This window comes from Oncorhynchus keta, chromosome 12 (genome assembly GCF_023373465.1).
Source record: "Oncorhynchus keta strain PuntledgeMale-10-30-2019 chromosome 12, Oket_V2, whole genome shotgun sequence".
In the NCBI taxonomy this organism is placed as follows: domain Eukaryota; kingdom Metazoa; phylum Chordata; class Actinopteri; order Salmoniformes; family Salmonidae; genus Oncorhynchus; species Oncorhynchus keta.
The window spans coordinates 36,613,767-36,632,734 of NC_068432.1; the positions used below are offsets into that span (position 1 = coordinate 36,613,767).

At 45.2% G+C, this 18,968-nt stretch overlaps 1 protein-coding gene across 4 annotated transcripts in view; it reads left to right on the top strand.

Moving 5' to 3' along the window:
- The window catches only part of LOC118391600 (unconventional myosin-Vb-like), a 94,246-nt gene extending 75,517 nt beyond the window's left edge, over positions 1–18,729 (top strand). For 3 of the 4 annotated variants that reach the window (XM_052458151.1, XM_052458152.1, XM_052458153.1), the window contains exons 29-39: positions 565–659; positions 9,223–9,421; positions 9,636–9,729; positions 11,449–11,598; positions 11,768–11,919; positions 12,086–12,175; positions 12,442–12,592; positions 12,919–13,207; positions 13,921–14,095; positions 15,458–15,538; positions 15,643–18,729. In XM_052458151.1, the coding sequence (XP_052314111.1) occupies positions 565–659; positions 9,223–9,421; positions 9,636–9,729; positions 11,449–11,598; positions 11,768–11,919; positions 12,086–12,175; positions 12,442–12,592; positions 12,919–13,207; positions 13,921–14,095; positions 15,458–15,538; positions 15,643–15,795 (1,629 nt within the window). In that variant the 3' untranslated portion in view covers positions 15,796–18,729. Of the gene's footprint in view, positions 1–564; positions 660–5,041; positions 5,120–9,222; positions 9,422–9,635; positions 9,730–11,448; positions 11,599–11,767; positions 11,920–12,085; positions 12,176–12,441; positions 12,593–12,918; positions 13,208–13,920; positions 14,096–15,457; positions 15,539–15,642 lie in introns of all 4 variants that reach the window. The other variant, XM_052458154.1, reaches the window with a different exon arrangement.
- The last annotated feature ends 239 nt before the right edge of the window (positions 18,730–18,968 follow it).

The window sequence follows — 18,968 nt, forward strand, 5'->3', positions numbered from 1 at the left end:
CCAGTGGGTCTGGTGACGAATATGTAGCGAGGGCCAGCCGACGAGAGCATACAGGTCGCAGTGGTGGGTGGTATATGGGGCTTTGGTGACAAAACGGATGGCACTGTGATAGACTGCATCCAATTTGCTGAGTAGAGTGTTGGAGGCTATTTGTGATTATGATTCACATGTCTCACCCTCAGAGATGATGGCCTGTCTCTCTGATTATTCCTTCCCCAACTGATTGGTTCAGATGCAGACTTAGACAGGCGCTGGCCTGTAGTATGAAAGTGCGTTGAGGACAGTTTTACTACAATGAAAGGGAATGGAAAGGGGGATACCTAGTCAGTTGTACAACTGAAATGTGTCTTCCACATTTAACCCAACCCCTCATACTGTATGACTGAGGTTTATGAGTGAGTATTAAACACTGATTGGGTTTGATCTAAAGAGGGAAATCGATTAATTGATAAATGTCTGCATTATTCATTACCTTATAAAGCAGTTGTATCCACCAACACTCTCCCAATGTCTTTACTACGGGCCTGATGGTATCGTAAATTTATCTCCCTCTCCTCTCCATAGGAAACAAATAACGTGCCTGAATGGACCAACAGCAAGAAGCCCATAGACAAGGAGGAGGCTGTGAGGGCCTACCATGGACTCTGTGAGTCTAAGAAGTAAGTTTGTCTTTCTGTACCTACTATTGTGAGTGCAGTAATGGAAAACAAACAGGCCTGTGATGAATATGGATGTTTCTGTTTTTTCTCTCATACCCACTGGTGCACAGAATGGGCAGCAATGTTTTTCAATGTAAATATCACATGGTTACTTATGGATTGGATTGAAAATTTGTCACACTGGTGGTTCAGCTTTCATTCTATGTGACTGCAGACAATTACATAAGTGTTGCCTACTGTAGTTTTGTCCAACTGGAGATATATTTATTATTATTGCCTAGAGACGTTCACTACTGTACCTCTATGCCCAGCTTTCAGTTCTACTACCAACATCAGTCAGTTGTAGTCCAACAGACCCAGTTTAGCTACAGAATGTTCAAGAGAAGAGAATGACTTTATTATCCCCATGGGGACATTTTTTATTTATTTCACCTTTTATTTAACCAGGTATGCTAGTTGAGAACAAGTTCTAATTTACAACTGTGACCTGGCCAAGATAGAGCAAAGCAGTTTGAAACATACAACAACACAGAGTTACTCATGGAGTAAACAAACATACAGTCAATAATACAGCAGAAAAATTCTATATACAGTGTGTACAAATGAGGTAAGATAAGGGAGGTAAAGGCAATAAATAGGCCATGGTGGCGAAGTAATTAAAATATACTAATTAAACACTGGAGTGATAGATGTGCAGAAGATGAATGTGCAAGTAGAGATACTGAGGTGCGAAGGCGCAAGATAAATAAATAAACACAGTATGAGGATGAGGTAGTTGGATGGGCTATTTACAGATGGGCTATGTACTGGTGCAGTGATCTGTGAGGTGCTCTGACAGCTGGTGCTTAAAGCTAGTGAGGGAGATATGAGTCTCCAGCTTCAGTGATTTTTGCAGTTTGTTCCAATCATTGGCAGCAGAGAACTGGGAGGAAAGGCGGCTAAAGGAGGAATTGGCTTTGGGGGTGACTAGTGAGATATACCTGCTGGAGTGCGTGCTATTGGTGGGTGCTACTATGGTGACCAGTGAGCTGAGATAAGGTGCAGCTTTACCTAGCAAAGACTTGTAGATGACCTGGAGCCAGTGGGTTTGGCGACGAGTATGAAGCGAGGGCCAGCCAACGAGAGCGTACAGGTTGCAGTGGTGGGTAGTATTTCGGGCTTTGGTGACAAAACGGATGGCACTGTGATAGACTGCATCCAATTTGTTGAGTAGAATGTTGGAGGCTATTTTGTAAATGACATCGCTGAAGTCGAGGATTGGTAGGATGGTCAGTTTTACAAGGGTATGTTTAGCAGCATGAGTGAAGGATGCTTTGTTGCGAATAAAGGAAGCCAATTCTAGAGTTAATTTTGGATTGGAGATGCTTAATGTGAGTCTGGAAGGAGAGTCTACAGAGAGTTTACAGTCTAGCCAGACACCTAGGTATTGTGGTTGCGGCTCTGTGCGTACAGTGCCTTGAAAAGGTAGTCATCCCCCTTGCTGTTTTTCTTATTTCGTTGCATTACAACCTGTAATTTAAATGTATTTTTATTTGGATTTCATGTAATGGACATACACAAAATAGTCCAAATTGATTAAATGAAATGAAAAAAAAAAAAAAAAGTGGTATGTATTCACCCCCTTTGCTATGAAGTCCCTAGATAAGACTTCATAGCCAACCAATTACCTTCAGAAGTCACATAATTAGTTAGATTGCACACAGGTGGACTTTATTTAAGTGTCACATGATCAGTCACATGATCTCAGTATATATACACCTGTTCTGAAAGATCCCAGTGTCTGCAACACCGCTAAGCAAGGGTCACCACCAAGCAAGCGGCACCATGAAGACCAAGGAGCTCTCCAAACAGGTCAGGGACAAAATTGTGGAGAAGAACAGATCAGGGTTGGGTTCTAAAAACATATCAGAAACTTGGAACATTCCACGAAGCACCACCGAAATCCATTATTTAAAAAGTGGAAAGAATATGTCACCTCAACAAACCTGCCGGACCAGGCAAGGAGGGCATTTATCAGAGAGGCAACAAAGAGACCAAAGATACCCTGAGGTAGCTACAAAGCTCCACAACGGAGATTGGAGTATCTGTCCATAGGACCACTTTAAGCCGTACACTCCACAGAGCTGGGCTTTACAGAAGATTGGCCAGAAAAAAATAAGCAAATACGTTTGGTGTTCACCAAAAGGCATGTGGGAGACTCCCCAAACATATGGAGGAAGGTACTCTGATCAGATGAGACTAAAATTGATTTCATGGAAAACGCTATGTCTGGCGCAAACCCAACACCTCCCATCACCCCGAGAACATCATCCCCACAGTGAAGCATGGTGGTGGCAGCATCATGCTGTGGGGATGTTTTCATCGGCAGAGACTGGGAAACTGGTCAGAATTAAAGGAATTCTAGATGGCGCTAAATGCAGGGAAATTCTTGAGGGAAACCTGTTTCAGTCTTCCAGAGATTTGAGACTGGGACGGAGGTTCACCTTCCAGCAGGACAATGACCCTAAGCATACTGCTAAAGCAACACTCGAGTGGTTTAAGGGGAAACATTTAAATGTCTTGGAATGGACGAGTCAAAGCCCAGACCTCAATCCAATTGAGAATCTGTGGTATGACTTAGAGATTGCTATACACCAGCGGAACCCGAACCCATCACACTTGAAGGAGCTGGAGCAGTTTTGCCTTGAAGAATGGGCAAAAATCCCAGTGGCTAGATGTGTCAAGCTTATTGAGACCAACCCCAAGAGACTTGCAGCTGTAATTGCTGCAAAAGGGGGCTCTACAAAGTATTGACTATGGGAGGGTGAATAGTTATGCATGCTCAAGTTTTTCGTTTTTTGTCTTATTTCTTGTTTGTTTCACAAGAAAAAATATTTTGCATCGTCAGTGGTAGGCATGTTGTGTAAATCAACTGATACAAACCCCCAAAACATCTATTTTTATCTATAATTTATCTATACATCTATAATTCCAGGTTGTAAGGCAACAAAATAGGAAAAATGCCAAGGAAAAATGCCAAGGGGGGTGAATACTTTCGCAAGGCACTGTACATTAAAAATACAATCCGAGATAGACAGAAGACACACACAGACAATATAAAGTGCAGTTCATGAGCGATTAATGATCATCTGTACTCTACAGTATATACACTATACACGATAGAACATTCTGTCAACTGCAATGTTAGTTGTAGGCCAGTCCGCTGGTCCTACTGGTGGTTTTAGACGTTCAGGAACCTTACTGCCCCTGGGACAAAGAATCGTTTGACTCTATTCCTCTAGTGACCTTGAACATTTCCCAGAGGGGAGTAACTCAAAACTCCTGCTAAAAAGGATGTTTGGGGTGTGTCAGTACCTGACAAACAGATCAACCAAAAAGCTATTTCAGTGCAGCTTTTCCCAAATTAACATTTTAACTAGGCTAGACCCGAGAGACCGTTCTAAATTATCACATAGTCGGTTGGCATTTTCCTCTCAGAGTAACATCAGGTCATCTTTCTGATCAAAACTGTCCCCATCATTCTGATGTTCTGGTGAAATACTGATGGCAAACTGCACACTGCTTTTGATTCCACCCCATTGTGGTTGACACAGTGGTATTGTAGATGGCTCTCAGATTACCAGGGAGGGAAGACATTTTTGTTACTCATGATGAACCCCTCGAAGCACACAGATTCATCTCGACCCAGACCAATCTTCCATTCCCTCGTCATCTATTCCTGTCCTAATTATATGTATCTTTCATTCTGCGTCCTAGCCCGGCTGGAGGAATCTAGCCTAGACACCGGGGTTATTTAGCACCTCTGTTGTATCTGGAGAGCAGAACCTTTTAACCTAGAGGGAAGTGTTAGACATCATCGTTATGGCAACATGACCCAGCAGATAGATGGCAGTAATGAGAGGCAGGTGGCCATATAATGACACCCGCTCACCCTGCAGGAATGGTCTGGTTTTAAAAGGGTGAACATCCCTGTGAGTGTAGAAGCTTTTGCTTGGAGAGAGGTCCTTCACTGTGCTTTAGAGGAGATGATAGTCTGTCTCTGTCTGTCTGTACCTGTGTGTGTGTGTGTGTGTGTGCGTGCGTGTGTGTGTGTGTGTGTGTGTGTGTGTGTGTGTGTGTGTGTGTGTGTGTGTGTGTGTGTGTGTGTGTGTGTGTGTGTGTGTGTGTGTGTGTGTGTGTGTGTGTGAGGGCTTTTTGCTAAGTCAGTTATAAGATTTTAACTGCAAAATCTCTGGTTCCTCTTGAGGTTTCTGCTCTAACTCTCTGTGGTGCTAACTCCTCTTGCTCTGTTCTGTTTTCATCTGTCCATTTTTTTTCACTTCCTCCTCTTTCTTCCTTTCTTTGTCTCTGTCTGTTTCTCTCTCCTGCCTTCCCGGCGGCAGCAAAGCTTCAGACTGGGGTTATTTGAATGAAGATGGCGAGCTGGGCCTGGCATACCAGGGTCTAAAGCAAGTGGCCAGGTTGTCGTCTTCTGCTTTTCCGCTCCACTTACTGTCTTCCTGCTTACTGCTTTCTCTACTTACTGTCTTCCTGCTTACTGCTTTCTCTACTTACTGTCTTCCTGCTTACTGCTTTCTCTACTTGCTGCCTTCCTGCTTACTGCTTTCTCTACTTACTGCCTTCCTGCTTACTGCTTTCTCTACTTACTGTCTTCCTGCTTACTGCTTTCTCTACTTGCTGCCTTCCTGCTTACTGCTTTCTCTACTTACTGCCTTCCTGCTTACTGCTTTCTCCACTTACTGTCTTCCTGCTTACTGCTTTCTCTACTTACTGTCTTCCTGCTTACTGCTTTCTCTACTTACTGCCTTCCTGCTTACTGCTTTCTCTACTTGCTGCCTTCCTGCTTACTGCTTTCTCTACTTACTGCCTTCCTGCTTACTGCTTTCTCTACTTACTGTCTTCCTGCTTACTGCTTTCTCTACTTGCTGCCTTCCTGCTTACTGCTTTCTCTACTTACTGCCTTCCTGCTTACTGCTTTCTCTACTTACTGCCTTCCTGCTTACTGCTTTCTCTACTTGCTGCCTTCCTGCTTACTGCTTTCTCTACTTACTGCCTTCCTGCTTACTGCTTTCTCTACTTACTGTCTTCCTGCTTACTGCTTTCTCTACTTGCTGCCTTCCTGCTTACTGCTTTCTCTACTTACTGCCTTCCTGCTTACTGCTTTCTCTACTTGCTGCCTTCCTGCTTACTGCTTTCTCTACTTACTGCCTTCCTGCTTACTGCTTTCTCTACTTACTGTCTTCCTGCTTACTGCTTTCTCTACTTGCTGCCTTCCTGCTTACTGCTTTCTCTACTTACTGCCTTCCTGCTTACTGCTTTCTCCACTTACTGTCTTCCTGCTTACTGCTTTCTCTACTTACTGTCTTCCTGCTTACTGCTTTCTCTACTTACTGTCTTCCTGCTTACTGCTTTCTCTACTTACTGTCTTCCTGCTTACTGCTTTCTCTACTTGCTGCCTTCCTGCTTACTGCTTTCTCTACTTACTGCCTTCCTGCTTACTGCTTTCTCCACTTACTGTCTTCCTGCTTACTGCTTTCTCTACTTACTGTCTTCCTGCTTACTGCTTTCTCTACTTACTGCCTTCCTGCTTACTGCTTTCTCTACTTACTGCCTTCCTGCTTACTGCTTTCTCTACTTACTGCCTTCCTACTTACTGCTTTCTCTACTTACTGCCTTCCTGCTTACTGCTTTCTCTACTTACTGCCTTCCTACTTACTGCTTTCTCTACTTACTGCCTTCCTGCTTACTGCTTTCTCTACTTGCTGCCTTCCTGCTTACTGCTTTCTCTACTTACTGTCTTCCTGCTTACTGCTTTCTCTACTTACTGTCTTCCTGCTTACTGCTTTCTCTACTTACTGCCTTCCTGCTTACTGCTTTCTCTACTTACTGCCTTCCTACTTACTGCTTTCTCTACTTACTGCCTTCCTGCTTACTGCTTTCTCTACTTACTGCCTTCCTACTTACTGCTTTCTCTACTTACTGCCTTCCTGCTTACTGCTTTCTCTACTTGCTGCCTTCCTGCTTACTGCTTTCTCTACTTACTGTCTTCCTGCTTACTGCTTTCTCTACTTACTGCCTTCCTGCTTAATCTCCTACCCTCCTACCCTCCTACCCTCCTACCGTCCTATGTCTGTGGTAAAATAGAACATTTAATGGGACAAAAGTAAGCTCAAACTGTGGCGGTTATGATGTTAATGACATATGAAGCCATATTTAATACAGTCTCCACACTATGGTACAGGACTTCTACAAGGTAGAAGTTTGAAGGTTTGGTCAGCTTTAGGCTTATTGTAACCACCCCCCCTCTCCTTCTTCTTCTCCCTGTCTCCCCCTCACCCCCTTTCTCCTTCTTCTTCTCTCTGTCTCCCACTCACCCCCTCTCTCCTTCTTCTTCTCCCTGTCTCCCCCTCACCCCCTCTCTCCTTCTTCTTATCCCTGTCTCCCCCTCACCCCCTCTCTCCTTCTTCTTATCCCTGTCTCCCCCTCACCCCCTCTCTCCTTCTTCTTATCCCTGTCTCCCCCTCACCCCCTCTCTCCTTCTTCTTATCCCTGTCTCCCCCTCACCCCCTCTCTCCTTCTTCTTATCCCTGTCTCCCCCTCACCCCCTCTCTCCTTCTTCTTATCCCTGTCTCCCCCTCACCCCTCTCTCCTTTTTCTTCTTCTCCCTGTCTCCCCCTCACCCCCTCTCTCCTTCTTCTTCTCCCTGTCTCCCCCTCAACCCCTCTCTCCTTCTTCTCCCTGTTTCCCCCTCACCCCCTCTCTCCTTCTTCTTCTCCCTGTCTCCCCCTCAACCCCTCTCTCCTTCTTCTTCTCCCTGTCTCCCCCTCAACCCCTCTCTCCTTCTTCTTATCCCTGTCTCCCCCTCACCCCCTCTCTCCTTCTTCTTCTCCCTGTCTCCCCCTCAACCCCCTCTCTCGTTCTTCTTCTCCCTGTCTCCCCCTCAACCCTCTCTCTCCTTCTTCTTCTCCCTGTCTCCCCCTCAACCCTCTCTCTCCTTCTTCTTCTCCCTGTCTCCCCCTCAACCCTCTCTCTCCTTCTTCTTCTCCCTGTCTCCCCCTCAACCCCTCTCTCCTTCTTCTTCTCCCTGTCTCCCCCTCAACCCCTCTCTCCTTCTTCTTCTCCCTGTCTCCCCCTCACCCCCTCTCTCCTTCTTCTTCTCCCTGTCTCCCCTCAACCCCTCTCTCCTTCTTCTTCTTCTTCTCCCTGTCTCCCCTCAACCCATCTCTCCTTCTTCTTCTCCCTGTCTCCCCCTCAACCCCTCTCTCCTTCTTCTTCTCCCTGTCTCCCCCTCAACCCCTCTCTCCTTCTTCTTCTCCCTGTCTCCCCCTCAACCCCTCTCTCCTTCTTCTTCTCCCTGTCTCCCCCTCAACCCCTCTCTCCTTCTTCTTCTCCCTGTCTCCCCCTCAACCCCTCTCTCCTTCTTCTTATCCCTGTCTCCCCCTCAACCCCTCTCTCCTTCTTCTTCTCCCTGTCTCCCCCTTACCCCCTCTCTCCTTCTTCTTCTCCCTGTCTCCCCCTCAACCCCTCTCTCCTTCTTCTTCTCCCTGTCTCCCCCTCAACCCCTCTCTCCTTCTTCTTCTCCCTGTCTCCCCCTCAACCCCTCTCTCCTTCTTCTTCTCCCTGTCTCCCCCTCAACCCCTCTCTCCTTCTTCTTTTCCCTGTCTCCCCCTCACCCCCTCTCTCCTTCTTCTTCTCCCTGTCTCCCCCTCAACCCCTCTCTCCTTCTTCTTCTCCCTGTCTCCCCCTCAACCCCTCTCTCCTTCTTCTTTTCCCTGTCTCCCCCTCAACCCCTCTCTCCTTCTTCTTCTCCCTGTCTCCCCCTCAACCCCTCTCTCCTTCTTCTTTTCCCTGTCTCCCCCTCAACCCCTCTCTCCTTCTTCTTCTCCCTGTCTCCCCCTCAACCCCTCTCTCCTTCTTCTTCTCCCTGTCTCCCCCTCAACCCTCTCTCTCCTTGTTCTTCTCCCTGTCTCCCCCTTACCCCCTCACCCCCTCTCTCCTTCTTCTTCTCCCTGTCTCCCCCTCAACCCCTCTCTCCTTCTTCTTCTCCCTGTCTCCCCCTCACCCCTCTCTCTCCTTCTTCTCCCTGTCTCCCCCTCAACCCTCTCTCTCCTTCTTCTTCTCCCTGTCTCCCCCTCAACCCCTCTCTCCTTCTTCTTCTCCCTGTCTCCCCCTCAACCCCTCTCTCCTTCTTCTTCTCCCTGTCTCCCCTCAACCCTCTCTCTCCTTCTTCTCCCTGTCTCCCCCTCAACCCTCTCTCTCCTTCTTCTTCTCCCTGTCTCCCCCTCAACCCCTCTCTCCTTCTTCTTCTCCCTGTCTCCCCCTCAACCCCTCTCTCCTTCTTCTTCTTCCTGTCTCCCCCTCAACCCCTCTCTCCTTCTTCTTCTCCCTGTCTCCCCCTCAACCCCTCTCTCCTTCTTCTCCCTGTCTCCCCCTCAACCCTCTCTCTCCTTCTTCTCCCTGTCTCCCCCTCAACCCTCTCTCTCCTTCTTCTTCTCCCTGTCTCCCCCTCAACCCCTCTCTCCTTCTTCTTCTCCCTGTCTCCCCCTCAACCCCTCTCTCCCAGGCTGCTGGAGGCCCAGCTTCAGTCTCAGGCCAGGAAGCACGAGGATGAGCTGGCAGCGTTCAACACCCAGATTGAGCTGCTGAAGGACGACATAGAGAAGAAACAGGAGATGCTGAACCACACTATGTCTCTGTCCCCTGAGGCCCAGGTGGAGTACAGCGTCCAGCAGGAGATCACCCGCCTCACCAACGACAACCTGGTGAGAACACTGCAACCTCCTACCCCCTACACACTCATCCATATAATCGTATTATTCATTATGAGCCAGAAGGCTAAACTAATCCTATATCACCACTCCTCCTTTGAGACTCTTTGTGAATACGGGCCCAAGGACACCTATTGGAATGGAACAGCCCAGAGCTCTGAAAGTTATAGTGTTGTGTTGACCTTCTTGAATGTTTCTGCTACTACAGGACTTAAAAGAGCTTGTGGAGAAACTGGAGAAGAACGAGAGGAAACTGAAGAAGCAGCTAAGGATCTACATGAAGAAAGTTCCAGATATGGAAGGTGAGAGAGCTTGAAGTCCTAATGAATGCTGTCTGTATTGGTCTCACTAAGCTGTAATACAGGCCCAGTGAATACTGTCTGTATTGGTCTCACTAAGCTATAATAAAGGCCTAATGAATACTGTCTGTATTGGTCTCACTGAGCTGTAATACAGGCCCAGTGAATACTGTCTGTATTGGTCTCACTAAGCTGTAATAAAGGCCTAATGAATACTGTCTGTATTGGTCTCACTGAGCTGTAATACAGGCCCAGTGAATACTGTCTGTATTGGTCTCACTAAGCTGTAATACAGGCCCAGTGAATACTGTCTGTATTGGTCTCTCTAAGCTGTAATGAAGGCCTAGTGAATACTGTCTGTATTGGTCTCACTGAGCTGTAATACAGGCCTAGTGAATACTGTCTTTATTGGTCTCACTGAGCTGTAATGAAGGCCTAGTGAATACTGTCTGTATTGGTCTCACTGAGCTGTAATGAAGGCCTAGTGAATACTGTCTGTATTGGTCTCACTGAGCTGTAATGAAGGCCTAGTGAATACTGTCTGTATTGGTCTCACTGAGCTGTAATGAAGGCCTAGTGAATACTGTCTGTATTGGTCCCACTGAGCTGTAATACAGGCCTAGTGAATACTGTCTTTATTGGTCTCACTGAGCTGTAATGAAGGCCTAGTGAATACTGTCTGTATTGGTCTCACTGAGCTGTAATGAAGGCCTAGTGAATACTGTCTGTATTGGTCTCACTGAGCTGTAATGAAGGCCTAGTGAATACTGTCTTTATTGGTCTCACTGAGCTGTAATGAAGGCCTAGTGAATACTGTCTGTATTGGTCTCACTGAGCTGTAATGAAGGCCTAGTGAATACTGTCTTTATTGGTCTCACTGAGCTGTAATGAAGGCCTAGTGAATACTGTCTGTATTGGTCTCACTGAGCTGTAATGAAGGCCTAGTGAATACTGTCTTTATTGGTCTCACTGAGCTGTAATGAAGGCCTAGTGAATACTGTCTGTATTGGTCTCACTGAGCTGTAATGAAGGCCTAGTGAATACTGTCTTTATTGGTCTCACTGAGCTGTAATGAAGGCCTAGTGAATACTGTCTGTATTGGTCTCACTGAGCTGTAATGAAGGCCTAGTGAATACTGTCTGTATTGGTCTCACTGAGCTGTAATGAAGGCCTAGTGAATACTGTCTGTATTGGTCTCACTGAGCTGTAATGAAGGCCTAGTGAATACTGTCTGTATTGGTCTCACTGAGCTGTAATGAAGGCCTAGTGAATACTGTCTGTATTGGTCTCACTGAGCTGTAATGAAGGCCTAGTGAATACTGTCTGTATTGGTCTCACTGAGCTGTAATGAAGGCCTAGTGAATACTGTCTTTATTGGTCTCACTGAGCTGTAATGAAGGCCTAGTGAATACTGTCTGTATTGGTCTCACTGAGCTGTAATGAAGGCCTAGTGAATACTGTCTGTATTGGTCTCACTGAGCTGTAATGAAGGCCTAGTGAATACTGTCTGTATTGGTCTCACTGAGCTGTAATGAAGGCCTAGTGAATACTGTCTGTATTGGTCTCACTGAGCTGTAATGAAGGCCTAGTGAATACTGTCTGTATTGGTCTCACTGAGCTGTAATGAAGGCCTAGTGATGGACCTACAGTATGATGGTTAATATGTATTACTATGATGATTATGGCAATATAAGTGACCACTTTGTCTTCTGCTCTTTCCAGTGTCTTTGACTGCAGCATCATCCCAGCCCACCAAGGCCAAGCCACAGTTGACCCGTCAGGTGACTGTCCAGCGCAGAGAGAAGGACTTTGAGGGCATGCTGGAGTACTACAAGGAGGACGAGGCTCTGCTGGTCAAAACACTCATCACTGGTACGACATTGCAGCTCAAATCAGCTACGATATGACCGCATCACAAGTACAACACCTGTCCAGTCCAGAACGTAACATTATATTCTCAAATCCACACGATTACTACAATGATCACTGAAATTGTGGATGAACTCGTTTCAGTGTTATTATGTTCTGTTTGATGTTCCAGACATGAAGCCCAATGCTGTATCAGCAACAGTGCCCTGCCTACCTGCCTACATCCTCTTCATGTGCATCCGCCATGCGGACTACATCAACGATGATCAGAAGGTCCACTCTCTGCTCACCTCCACCATCAACGCCATTAAGAAGGTCCTCAAGGTACAGATATAGAGTTCTACTCACACATATGGATTGACATTTCATACATATTTTAATGTCTGTTTGCGATGGATCTTTGGAAATCAGTTGCAAGAAAAGATTGGTCAGAAATAAAGTACAGCGATTCTGGTATTTAACACACTTTCATTTTGCAATTCCAATGCAGAAAAACAATAATGACTTTGAGATGACCTCCTTCTGGCTGGCCAACACGAGTCGTCTGCTGCACTGTCTCAAGCAGTACAGTGGAGATGAGGTGAGACTTACTTTGATGTCTCAGAGATCATTCTGCTCATTAAAAACTGTGAAGAGATGCTAGATGTTCAGTTCTTGATCTCATTGAAATAAGAGGTAGATTGTCAGACATTTTTTGCAATCGGATTACTCCTTGATCTCTCTCCATACACAATGCATTTTAAAGATGTACAGACTTTTGTAAATACAACATAAATACACTTGTTGTAAACTCTACAAATTGTAACTCTCTACAACTGTCATCCCTGTCTTGTCGTGTATTCCCAGGTGTTTATGACTCAGAACACAGCCAAACAGAATGAGCACTGCCTGAAGAACTTTGACCTGGCAGAGTATCGCCAGGTGCTGAGTGATCTCTCCATTCAGATCTACCAGCAGCTCATCAAGGTGGCAGAGCACATGATGCAGCCCATGATCGGTGAGGAGCTGAGGGAGCTAGGGGCCAAGAGCTGTATGGTCCAAAGATTAGGGACGATGGAATTGGAAAGGGACTAACTTTTTCTTCATTCTGGGTTGATTGTACCGCTGTTTTCACATTGATATATTTACTTACATGATATTTGGCTTTTATACTGTATGTTTATTCCCTTCTATTACTGATCTACGTTTACACAGTTCAGTACTTATAGTTCAGTACTTAGGTTTCCTAAAATTAGATGAATAAACAATCAAACCTATAGAAATGTATTAATGAATGAATGAATCAGTTGTATGAACGACTATCTCCTTCCTTCCCCCGGACAGTGTCGGCCATGTTGGAGAGTGAGAGCATCCCCAGCCTGGCGGGAGTAAAGCCCATGGGTTACAGGAACCGCTCTTCTAGTATGGACGGGGAGGGCCCGGGGAGCTACACCCTAGAGGCCCTGATCAGACAGCTGGGCCAGTTCCACAGTGTGATGGGCGAGCACGGCCTGGACCCAGAGATAGCAGGCCAGGTGATCCGGCAGCTGTTCTACAGCATCAACGCTCTCACCCTCAACAACCTGCTGCTCAGGAAAGACGTCTGTTCCTGGAGCACTGGCATGCAGCTCAGGTATGTTTACATATATACAGAACCTTGCTGGGGATGTTCTATATTACTAGGGCTTGTTTTTTTTAATAAGAGCTGACCAGGAAAAATTCCAGGTTCTTAAAGGGAAACTCTACCCAAAACCTATGTTTTTGTATTGGCTTCATTAGTCCACTGTTGATATAGTCCCAACATGTTTTGCATGTCAGCAATCAAATTTTCAAGATATTGGACTTGAAGTAAAGTGAAGTACATCATCATGATGATGCAAAATGGGACTGTATGTCTTTAATTATTTGTTATTTTTATCTCTTACTTTTTTTTTAGGTATTTTCTTAAAACTGCTTTGTTGGTTAAGGGCTTGTAAGTAAGCATTTCACTGTAAGGCCTTGCTGAAGCCTCAGACTCGAGTGAGGAAGTCTAGGCTTAGGTTGGCAGGGATGTGCAGGGTCTCCAGGCTGAGGGCGGAAGGGATGTTGGGGAACCTGTTGTATTCGGCGCATGTGACAAATACAATTAGATTTGATATGAACAGTGGACTAATGAAACAAAATATATACATATCATTTTTGGGTGGAGTTTCCCTTTAATGGTACATACTGTATTGCTGAGAGGACAGGAGCACATACAGAGAGGGAGAAGAACTGTAGCTCATTACAGTAGCATAATGGGTTTGATGAAGGCTATTCACTTAACAGGTGGCTCTGTACTAAGTGTGTTTCACTGTGATTGGTCAGGTACAACATCAGTCAGATGGAGGAGTGGCTGAGGGGGAAGAACCTTCACCAGAGCGGGGCGGTGGTTAACATAGAGCCCGTTATCCAGGCCGCCCAGCTGCTGCAGGTCAAGAAGAAGACGTCCCAGGATGCCGAGGCGATCTGCTCCCTGTGCACCTCTCTCACCATGCAGCAGGTACACATAAACACCTATAACACAAACCTGTTACAAATCTGTTGCACATCACCAATCTTACTGCATCCTGCATCCAGCACACAGAGCTCCACTCTCATCATCACATCACCAATCTTACTGCATCCAGCACACAGAGCTCCACTCTCATCATCATATCACCAATCTTACTGCATCCAGCACACAGAGCTCCACTCTCATCATCACATCACCAATCTTACTGCATCCAGCACACAGAGCTCCACTCTCATCATCACATCACCAATCTTACTGCATCCTGCATCCAGCACACAGAGCTCCACTCTCATCATCACATCACCAATCTTACTGCATCCAGCACACAGAGCTCCACTCTCATCATCATATCACCAATCTTACTGCATCCAGCACACAGAGCTCCACTCTCATCATCACATCACCAATCTTACTGCATCCAGCACACAGAGCTCCACTCTCATCATCATATCACCAATCTTACTGCATCCAGCACACAGAGCTCCACTCTCATCATCATATCACCAATCTTACTGCATCCAGCACACAGAGCTCCACTCTCATCATCATATCACCAATCTTACTGCATCCAGCACACAGAGCTCCACTCTCATCATCACATCACCAATCTTACTGCATCCAGCACACAGAGCTCCACTCTCATCATCATATCACCAATCTTACTGCATCCAGCACACAGAGCTCCACTCTCATCATCACATCACCAATCTTACTGCATCCAGCACACAGAGCTCCACTCTCATCATCACATCACCAATCCTACTGCATCCGGCACACAGAGCTCCACTCTCATCATCACATCACCAATCGTACTGCATCCAGCACACAGAGCTCCACTCTCATCATCACATCACCAATCTTACTGCATCCAGCACACAGAGCTCCACTCTCATCATCACATCACCAATCTTACTGCATCCAGCACACAGAGCTCCACTCTCATCATCATATCACCAATCTTACTGCATCCAGCACACAGAGCTCCACTCTCATCATCACATCACCAATCCTACTGCATCCAGCACACAGAGCTCCACTCTCATCATCACATCACCAATCTTACTGCATCCAGCACACAGAGCTCCACTCTCATCATCACATCACCAATCCTACTGCATCCGGCACACAGAGCTCCACTCTCATCATCACATCACCAATCTTACTGCATCCAGCACACAGAGCTCCACTCTCATCATCACATCACCAATCGTACTGCATCCAGCACACAGAGCTCCACTCTCATCATCATATCACCAATCTTACTGCATCCAGCACACAGAGCTCTAGTAACAACTCTATGTCTCAAAGTTCACAGGAAGAGTATTAACCAGTGTCTTGTTTGTCGTACAGATCGTAAAAATTCTCAACCTCTACACCCCGCTCAACGAGTTTGAGGAAAGAGTCACTGTGTCCTTTATCCGAAACATCCAGGTAACAATACTTAATCTATTTAATCAATTATTTCCGGTCAATTTTTATATTTTTTCTTTTATATATATTTTTGAACCAAATGTTGTCTATCTTGTTGTCCTCAGAATCGTCTGCAGGATAGGAACGATGTCCCAATGCTCCTGGTGGACACCAAGCACACCTTCCCTGTCCTGTTCCCCTACACCCCTTCCGCCCTCAGCCTGGAGACCCTGCACATCCCTGCCAACCTAAGCCTAGACTTCCTCACTCGAGTCTGAGGCTTCAGCAAGGCCTACCACAGGCCTGGTTCTTAGCAAAGAAGAGCAGAGCCCAAAAGAGCTCCCTCTAACCTGGGTAACTTACTTCCAGCTGTTGATCTCAACAGCAGAGGGCGACAAGACTCCAGGACTCACTGGAAGACAAAGAACCTTCCAACTGACCAACAATGGAGTCTGTCAAGTCTCTGTCTGTGTCTGTGTAAATCCAGCAGAATGTGGTATTAAGTCATCCTTTTTACCTGTCCACAACTGCAGCCTCCCTTGGTGTCTTCTACAGCTGACTATTGAGATGCTGTGCTTCAATGATTAACCATCAGTTCTGTCCCATGCAGTCATTTATTTTATTCATTGTAAGAAGTCTTTATGGTAAGCCCACTGTAATGAATTCCTCTCACAGATGAAATGAATCTGTCTAAATGTGTGCACTCACACTTCCATTGACAAAGCATTCATTTCCAGTTAGCCACTCTGCCTAGCATTCAAGGTGTCTTGTTCTACTGTGTAACTGTCTGTCTTCCTCATGATGAGTTAATTCTCTATGTCTCAGCCGTACTCCTCTTTAGGAGCAGACAGGAGCAGCACTGCATTGCAGTGGCTCTGCTGCACACAGCCCAGTAGCTCTGCTTCTCTCTATCTTTCCTACGCCTTGAGGAATCCTCAGTATTCTGAGGCTCAAGTTTTATTTGGTGTCTTAAAAATAGTTTATTCTGTCTTTAGATAAGAGCACACAGTTTCCTGCATGATCCAGGAAGTCTGAAGCTCTCAACAGAGAGATGTGTTGTTGTTTTTACTCTGAATTCAATTTATCTGACTCTGCTATCTCATTGAAACGTCCGGTATCGTCTCAGAATAAGGAGAAACAAAGCCAAGCTTTATGTAAGTCAGGATTAAGTAAGTTCGATAGATGCATGTGTCGGTGAACTTGAGTAGAGAGGACAGGAGAAAGTGCATTTTAAAATGGAACTAGAGAGGTGTAATACACAAGACATTGAGTGTCCTGTGCGGAGTAAGATAACAGCAATTCCAGCAGGACAGTCTTAGCCTGGTTCCAGATCTGTTTGTGCTGTCTTGCCAACTCCTGCATGGCATGACGATGACTGGCAGGTGTTGGTAAGACGGCACAACAGATCTGTGGCCATGCCAGGACAGTCTGCTGCAGGACAGAGCGATTCAATGGAAGTGAGAGACTGTTTATTAGTAAGTGAGACCAGAGAAAATGAGAAGTGCCACCAGACAGGTAGAGGAAGAGCCACACAGCTATCAAAGACTACTGATGAGAGGACTAATGAAACTTCACAGTACATTTTGATCCCAAGTAATGGAGAGCGACATTTGTCTGAATTCTCAAAGGATGTCTTCTTTGTTGCCGTTTCCTTGGACTGCCGTTACAGTTGTGATGCAGAGAGTATGTGGAAGGTCGAGGTAACTTCATTATGATACTCCGACACCCTCGGTCTTCACTTGAGATAAAGTGCCCTCAGCTCCATGAAACTGGAGTAAATAATAAAAGATCATGTCTGCAACTCCACTGTGTTTCTGCTTCATCCTGCCAATCCTATTGGTTAGAAAACACTAATACTGGTGTTGCTCCTCTGTGGAGTTGTAAGCGCCTTTTCAGATCCCAGAACCATTAGTGAGCAGTTCCCCTAGCCTCCATTCAGAGATATCAGAGCAGCTTTTACTAGAGCAAAGCCGGTGTGTGGAAGGTCTCTAGCTACTAACAATGCCAGTAATGTGTACAGGAGCATCCCTGATTTGCCTCGTGTTTTGTTTGGAATATGTTAATTGGTCCTGTTTCTTTTTGAATATAATGGAGTTTTTCATGATAAAGGGGGATGGAGTTGTTCTAACACTACAACTCGCCCATTTTGAGTGTCATTCCTTTTCCTCTGTATGTTTCGCACAGTGTATTTTTATAACTTAGTCCTTTGTGGATTATGAGACATTATAGCAGAGAGTTTGACTCTCTTGTGGGACATTATAGCAGATAGTTTGACTCTTGTGAGACATTATAGCAGAGAGTTTGACTCTTGTGGGACATTATAGTAGAGTTCCAATAACACCCTCTCTGCTGCTCTCTGTCAGTTATAAAGAATTTGGTATTGCTTATGTTAAGACTGGAAGAGTGATGCCGTAACGTTGGTGGTATACCCAATACATTACTGAGAGCTTGAATATAGTGTGTGACTCTTTATTTTTATAGCCTACAGTTTACTCACCATTAGTCAGCACCTCCTACACAACATTTTTCTGAGTGTGAGCCAACACATGCTTTTTTATACGACTGGAAGTTCACCATTTTTCACTGCATTCCACACTATATGTCAAAACTCACGATCATATACCCATTATATCATGTTATACACAGAATAATATATTTCACATGGGCCACACCCCCAAAGAGGCCTTTAGTCTGTGGGCCCTGTGTGCCATAAAAGTTTGATAAATGTATACATTGTTTGTGTTTTCTATGTCATAATTTCCATTGCTGAAATTGAACAGGAGTAAATGAACTGGTGTGTGATTTAGAGTATGGATGATACATTGATACATTGATATGTTGTCCTTAATTGTTGATGTGTTTTATTGAAGTGTGTTGCATGTATGCAGAATAGTACATGTTGCACAATATCAATTTGGTGACATGGTGAATTTATGTACTTAAATGAATAGATGTTAGATGAAGCATTAAAAACTCCCAATGATCTGGTTTTGTGGATGAGTAAATGATAAGTACATTCATATGCAAGTGGTTTGATGGTCGGGGTGAGGTATAGTTTTTCTCTTATATCTCTATAATTAGGAAACTTATTTAGTCAGTGGGTGAAAATAATATACAATGTATTGACTCAGTTTGAACAAAATGTAACCTCACAATCTTTCTTAGAAAAAAATTGTGGCCAAAAGACCAAATAAAAAATAGAAAATGTTGAATACATGTTGTGTTGTGAATTATGTACTGAAAATACTTTGGGGGTTTTGATAGAATACCAAAAACCAACTTCAGAATTGCATTATAAGCTGTGTGGAGTTCCCCTGGGGAAATTTTAAACTACTCAGAAGGACAGCTCACTCTGTCCTAAAGACCTGTCAGTATACTTTAACAGCACTGTATAGGCACGGCAGCATGGTGCATCTGCATTGGTGTTGTGTGAGATCTCACTATACTCTTA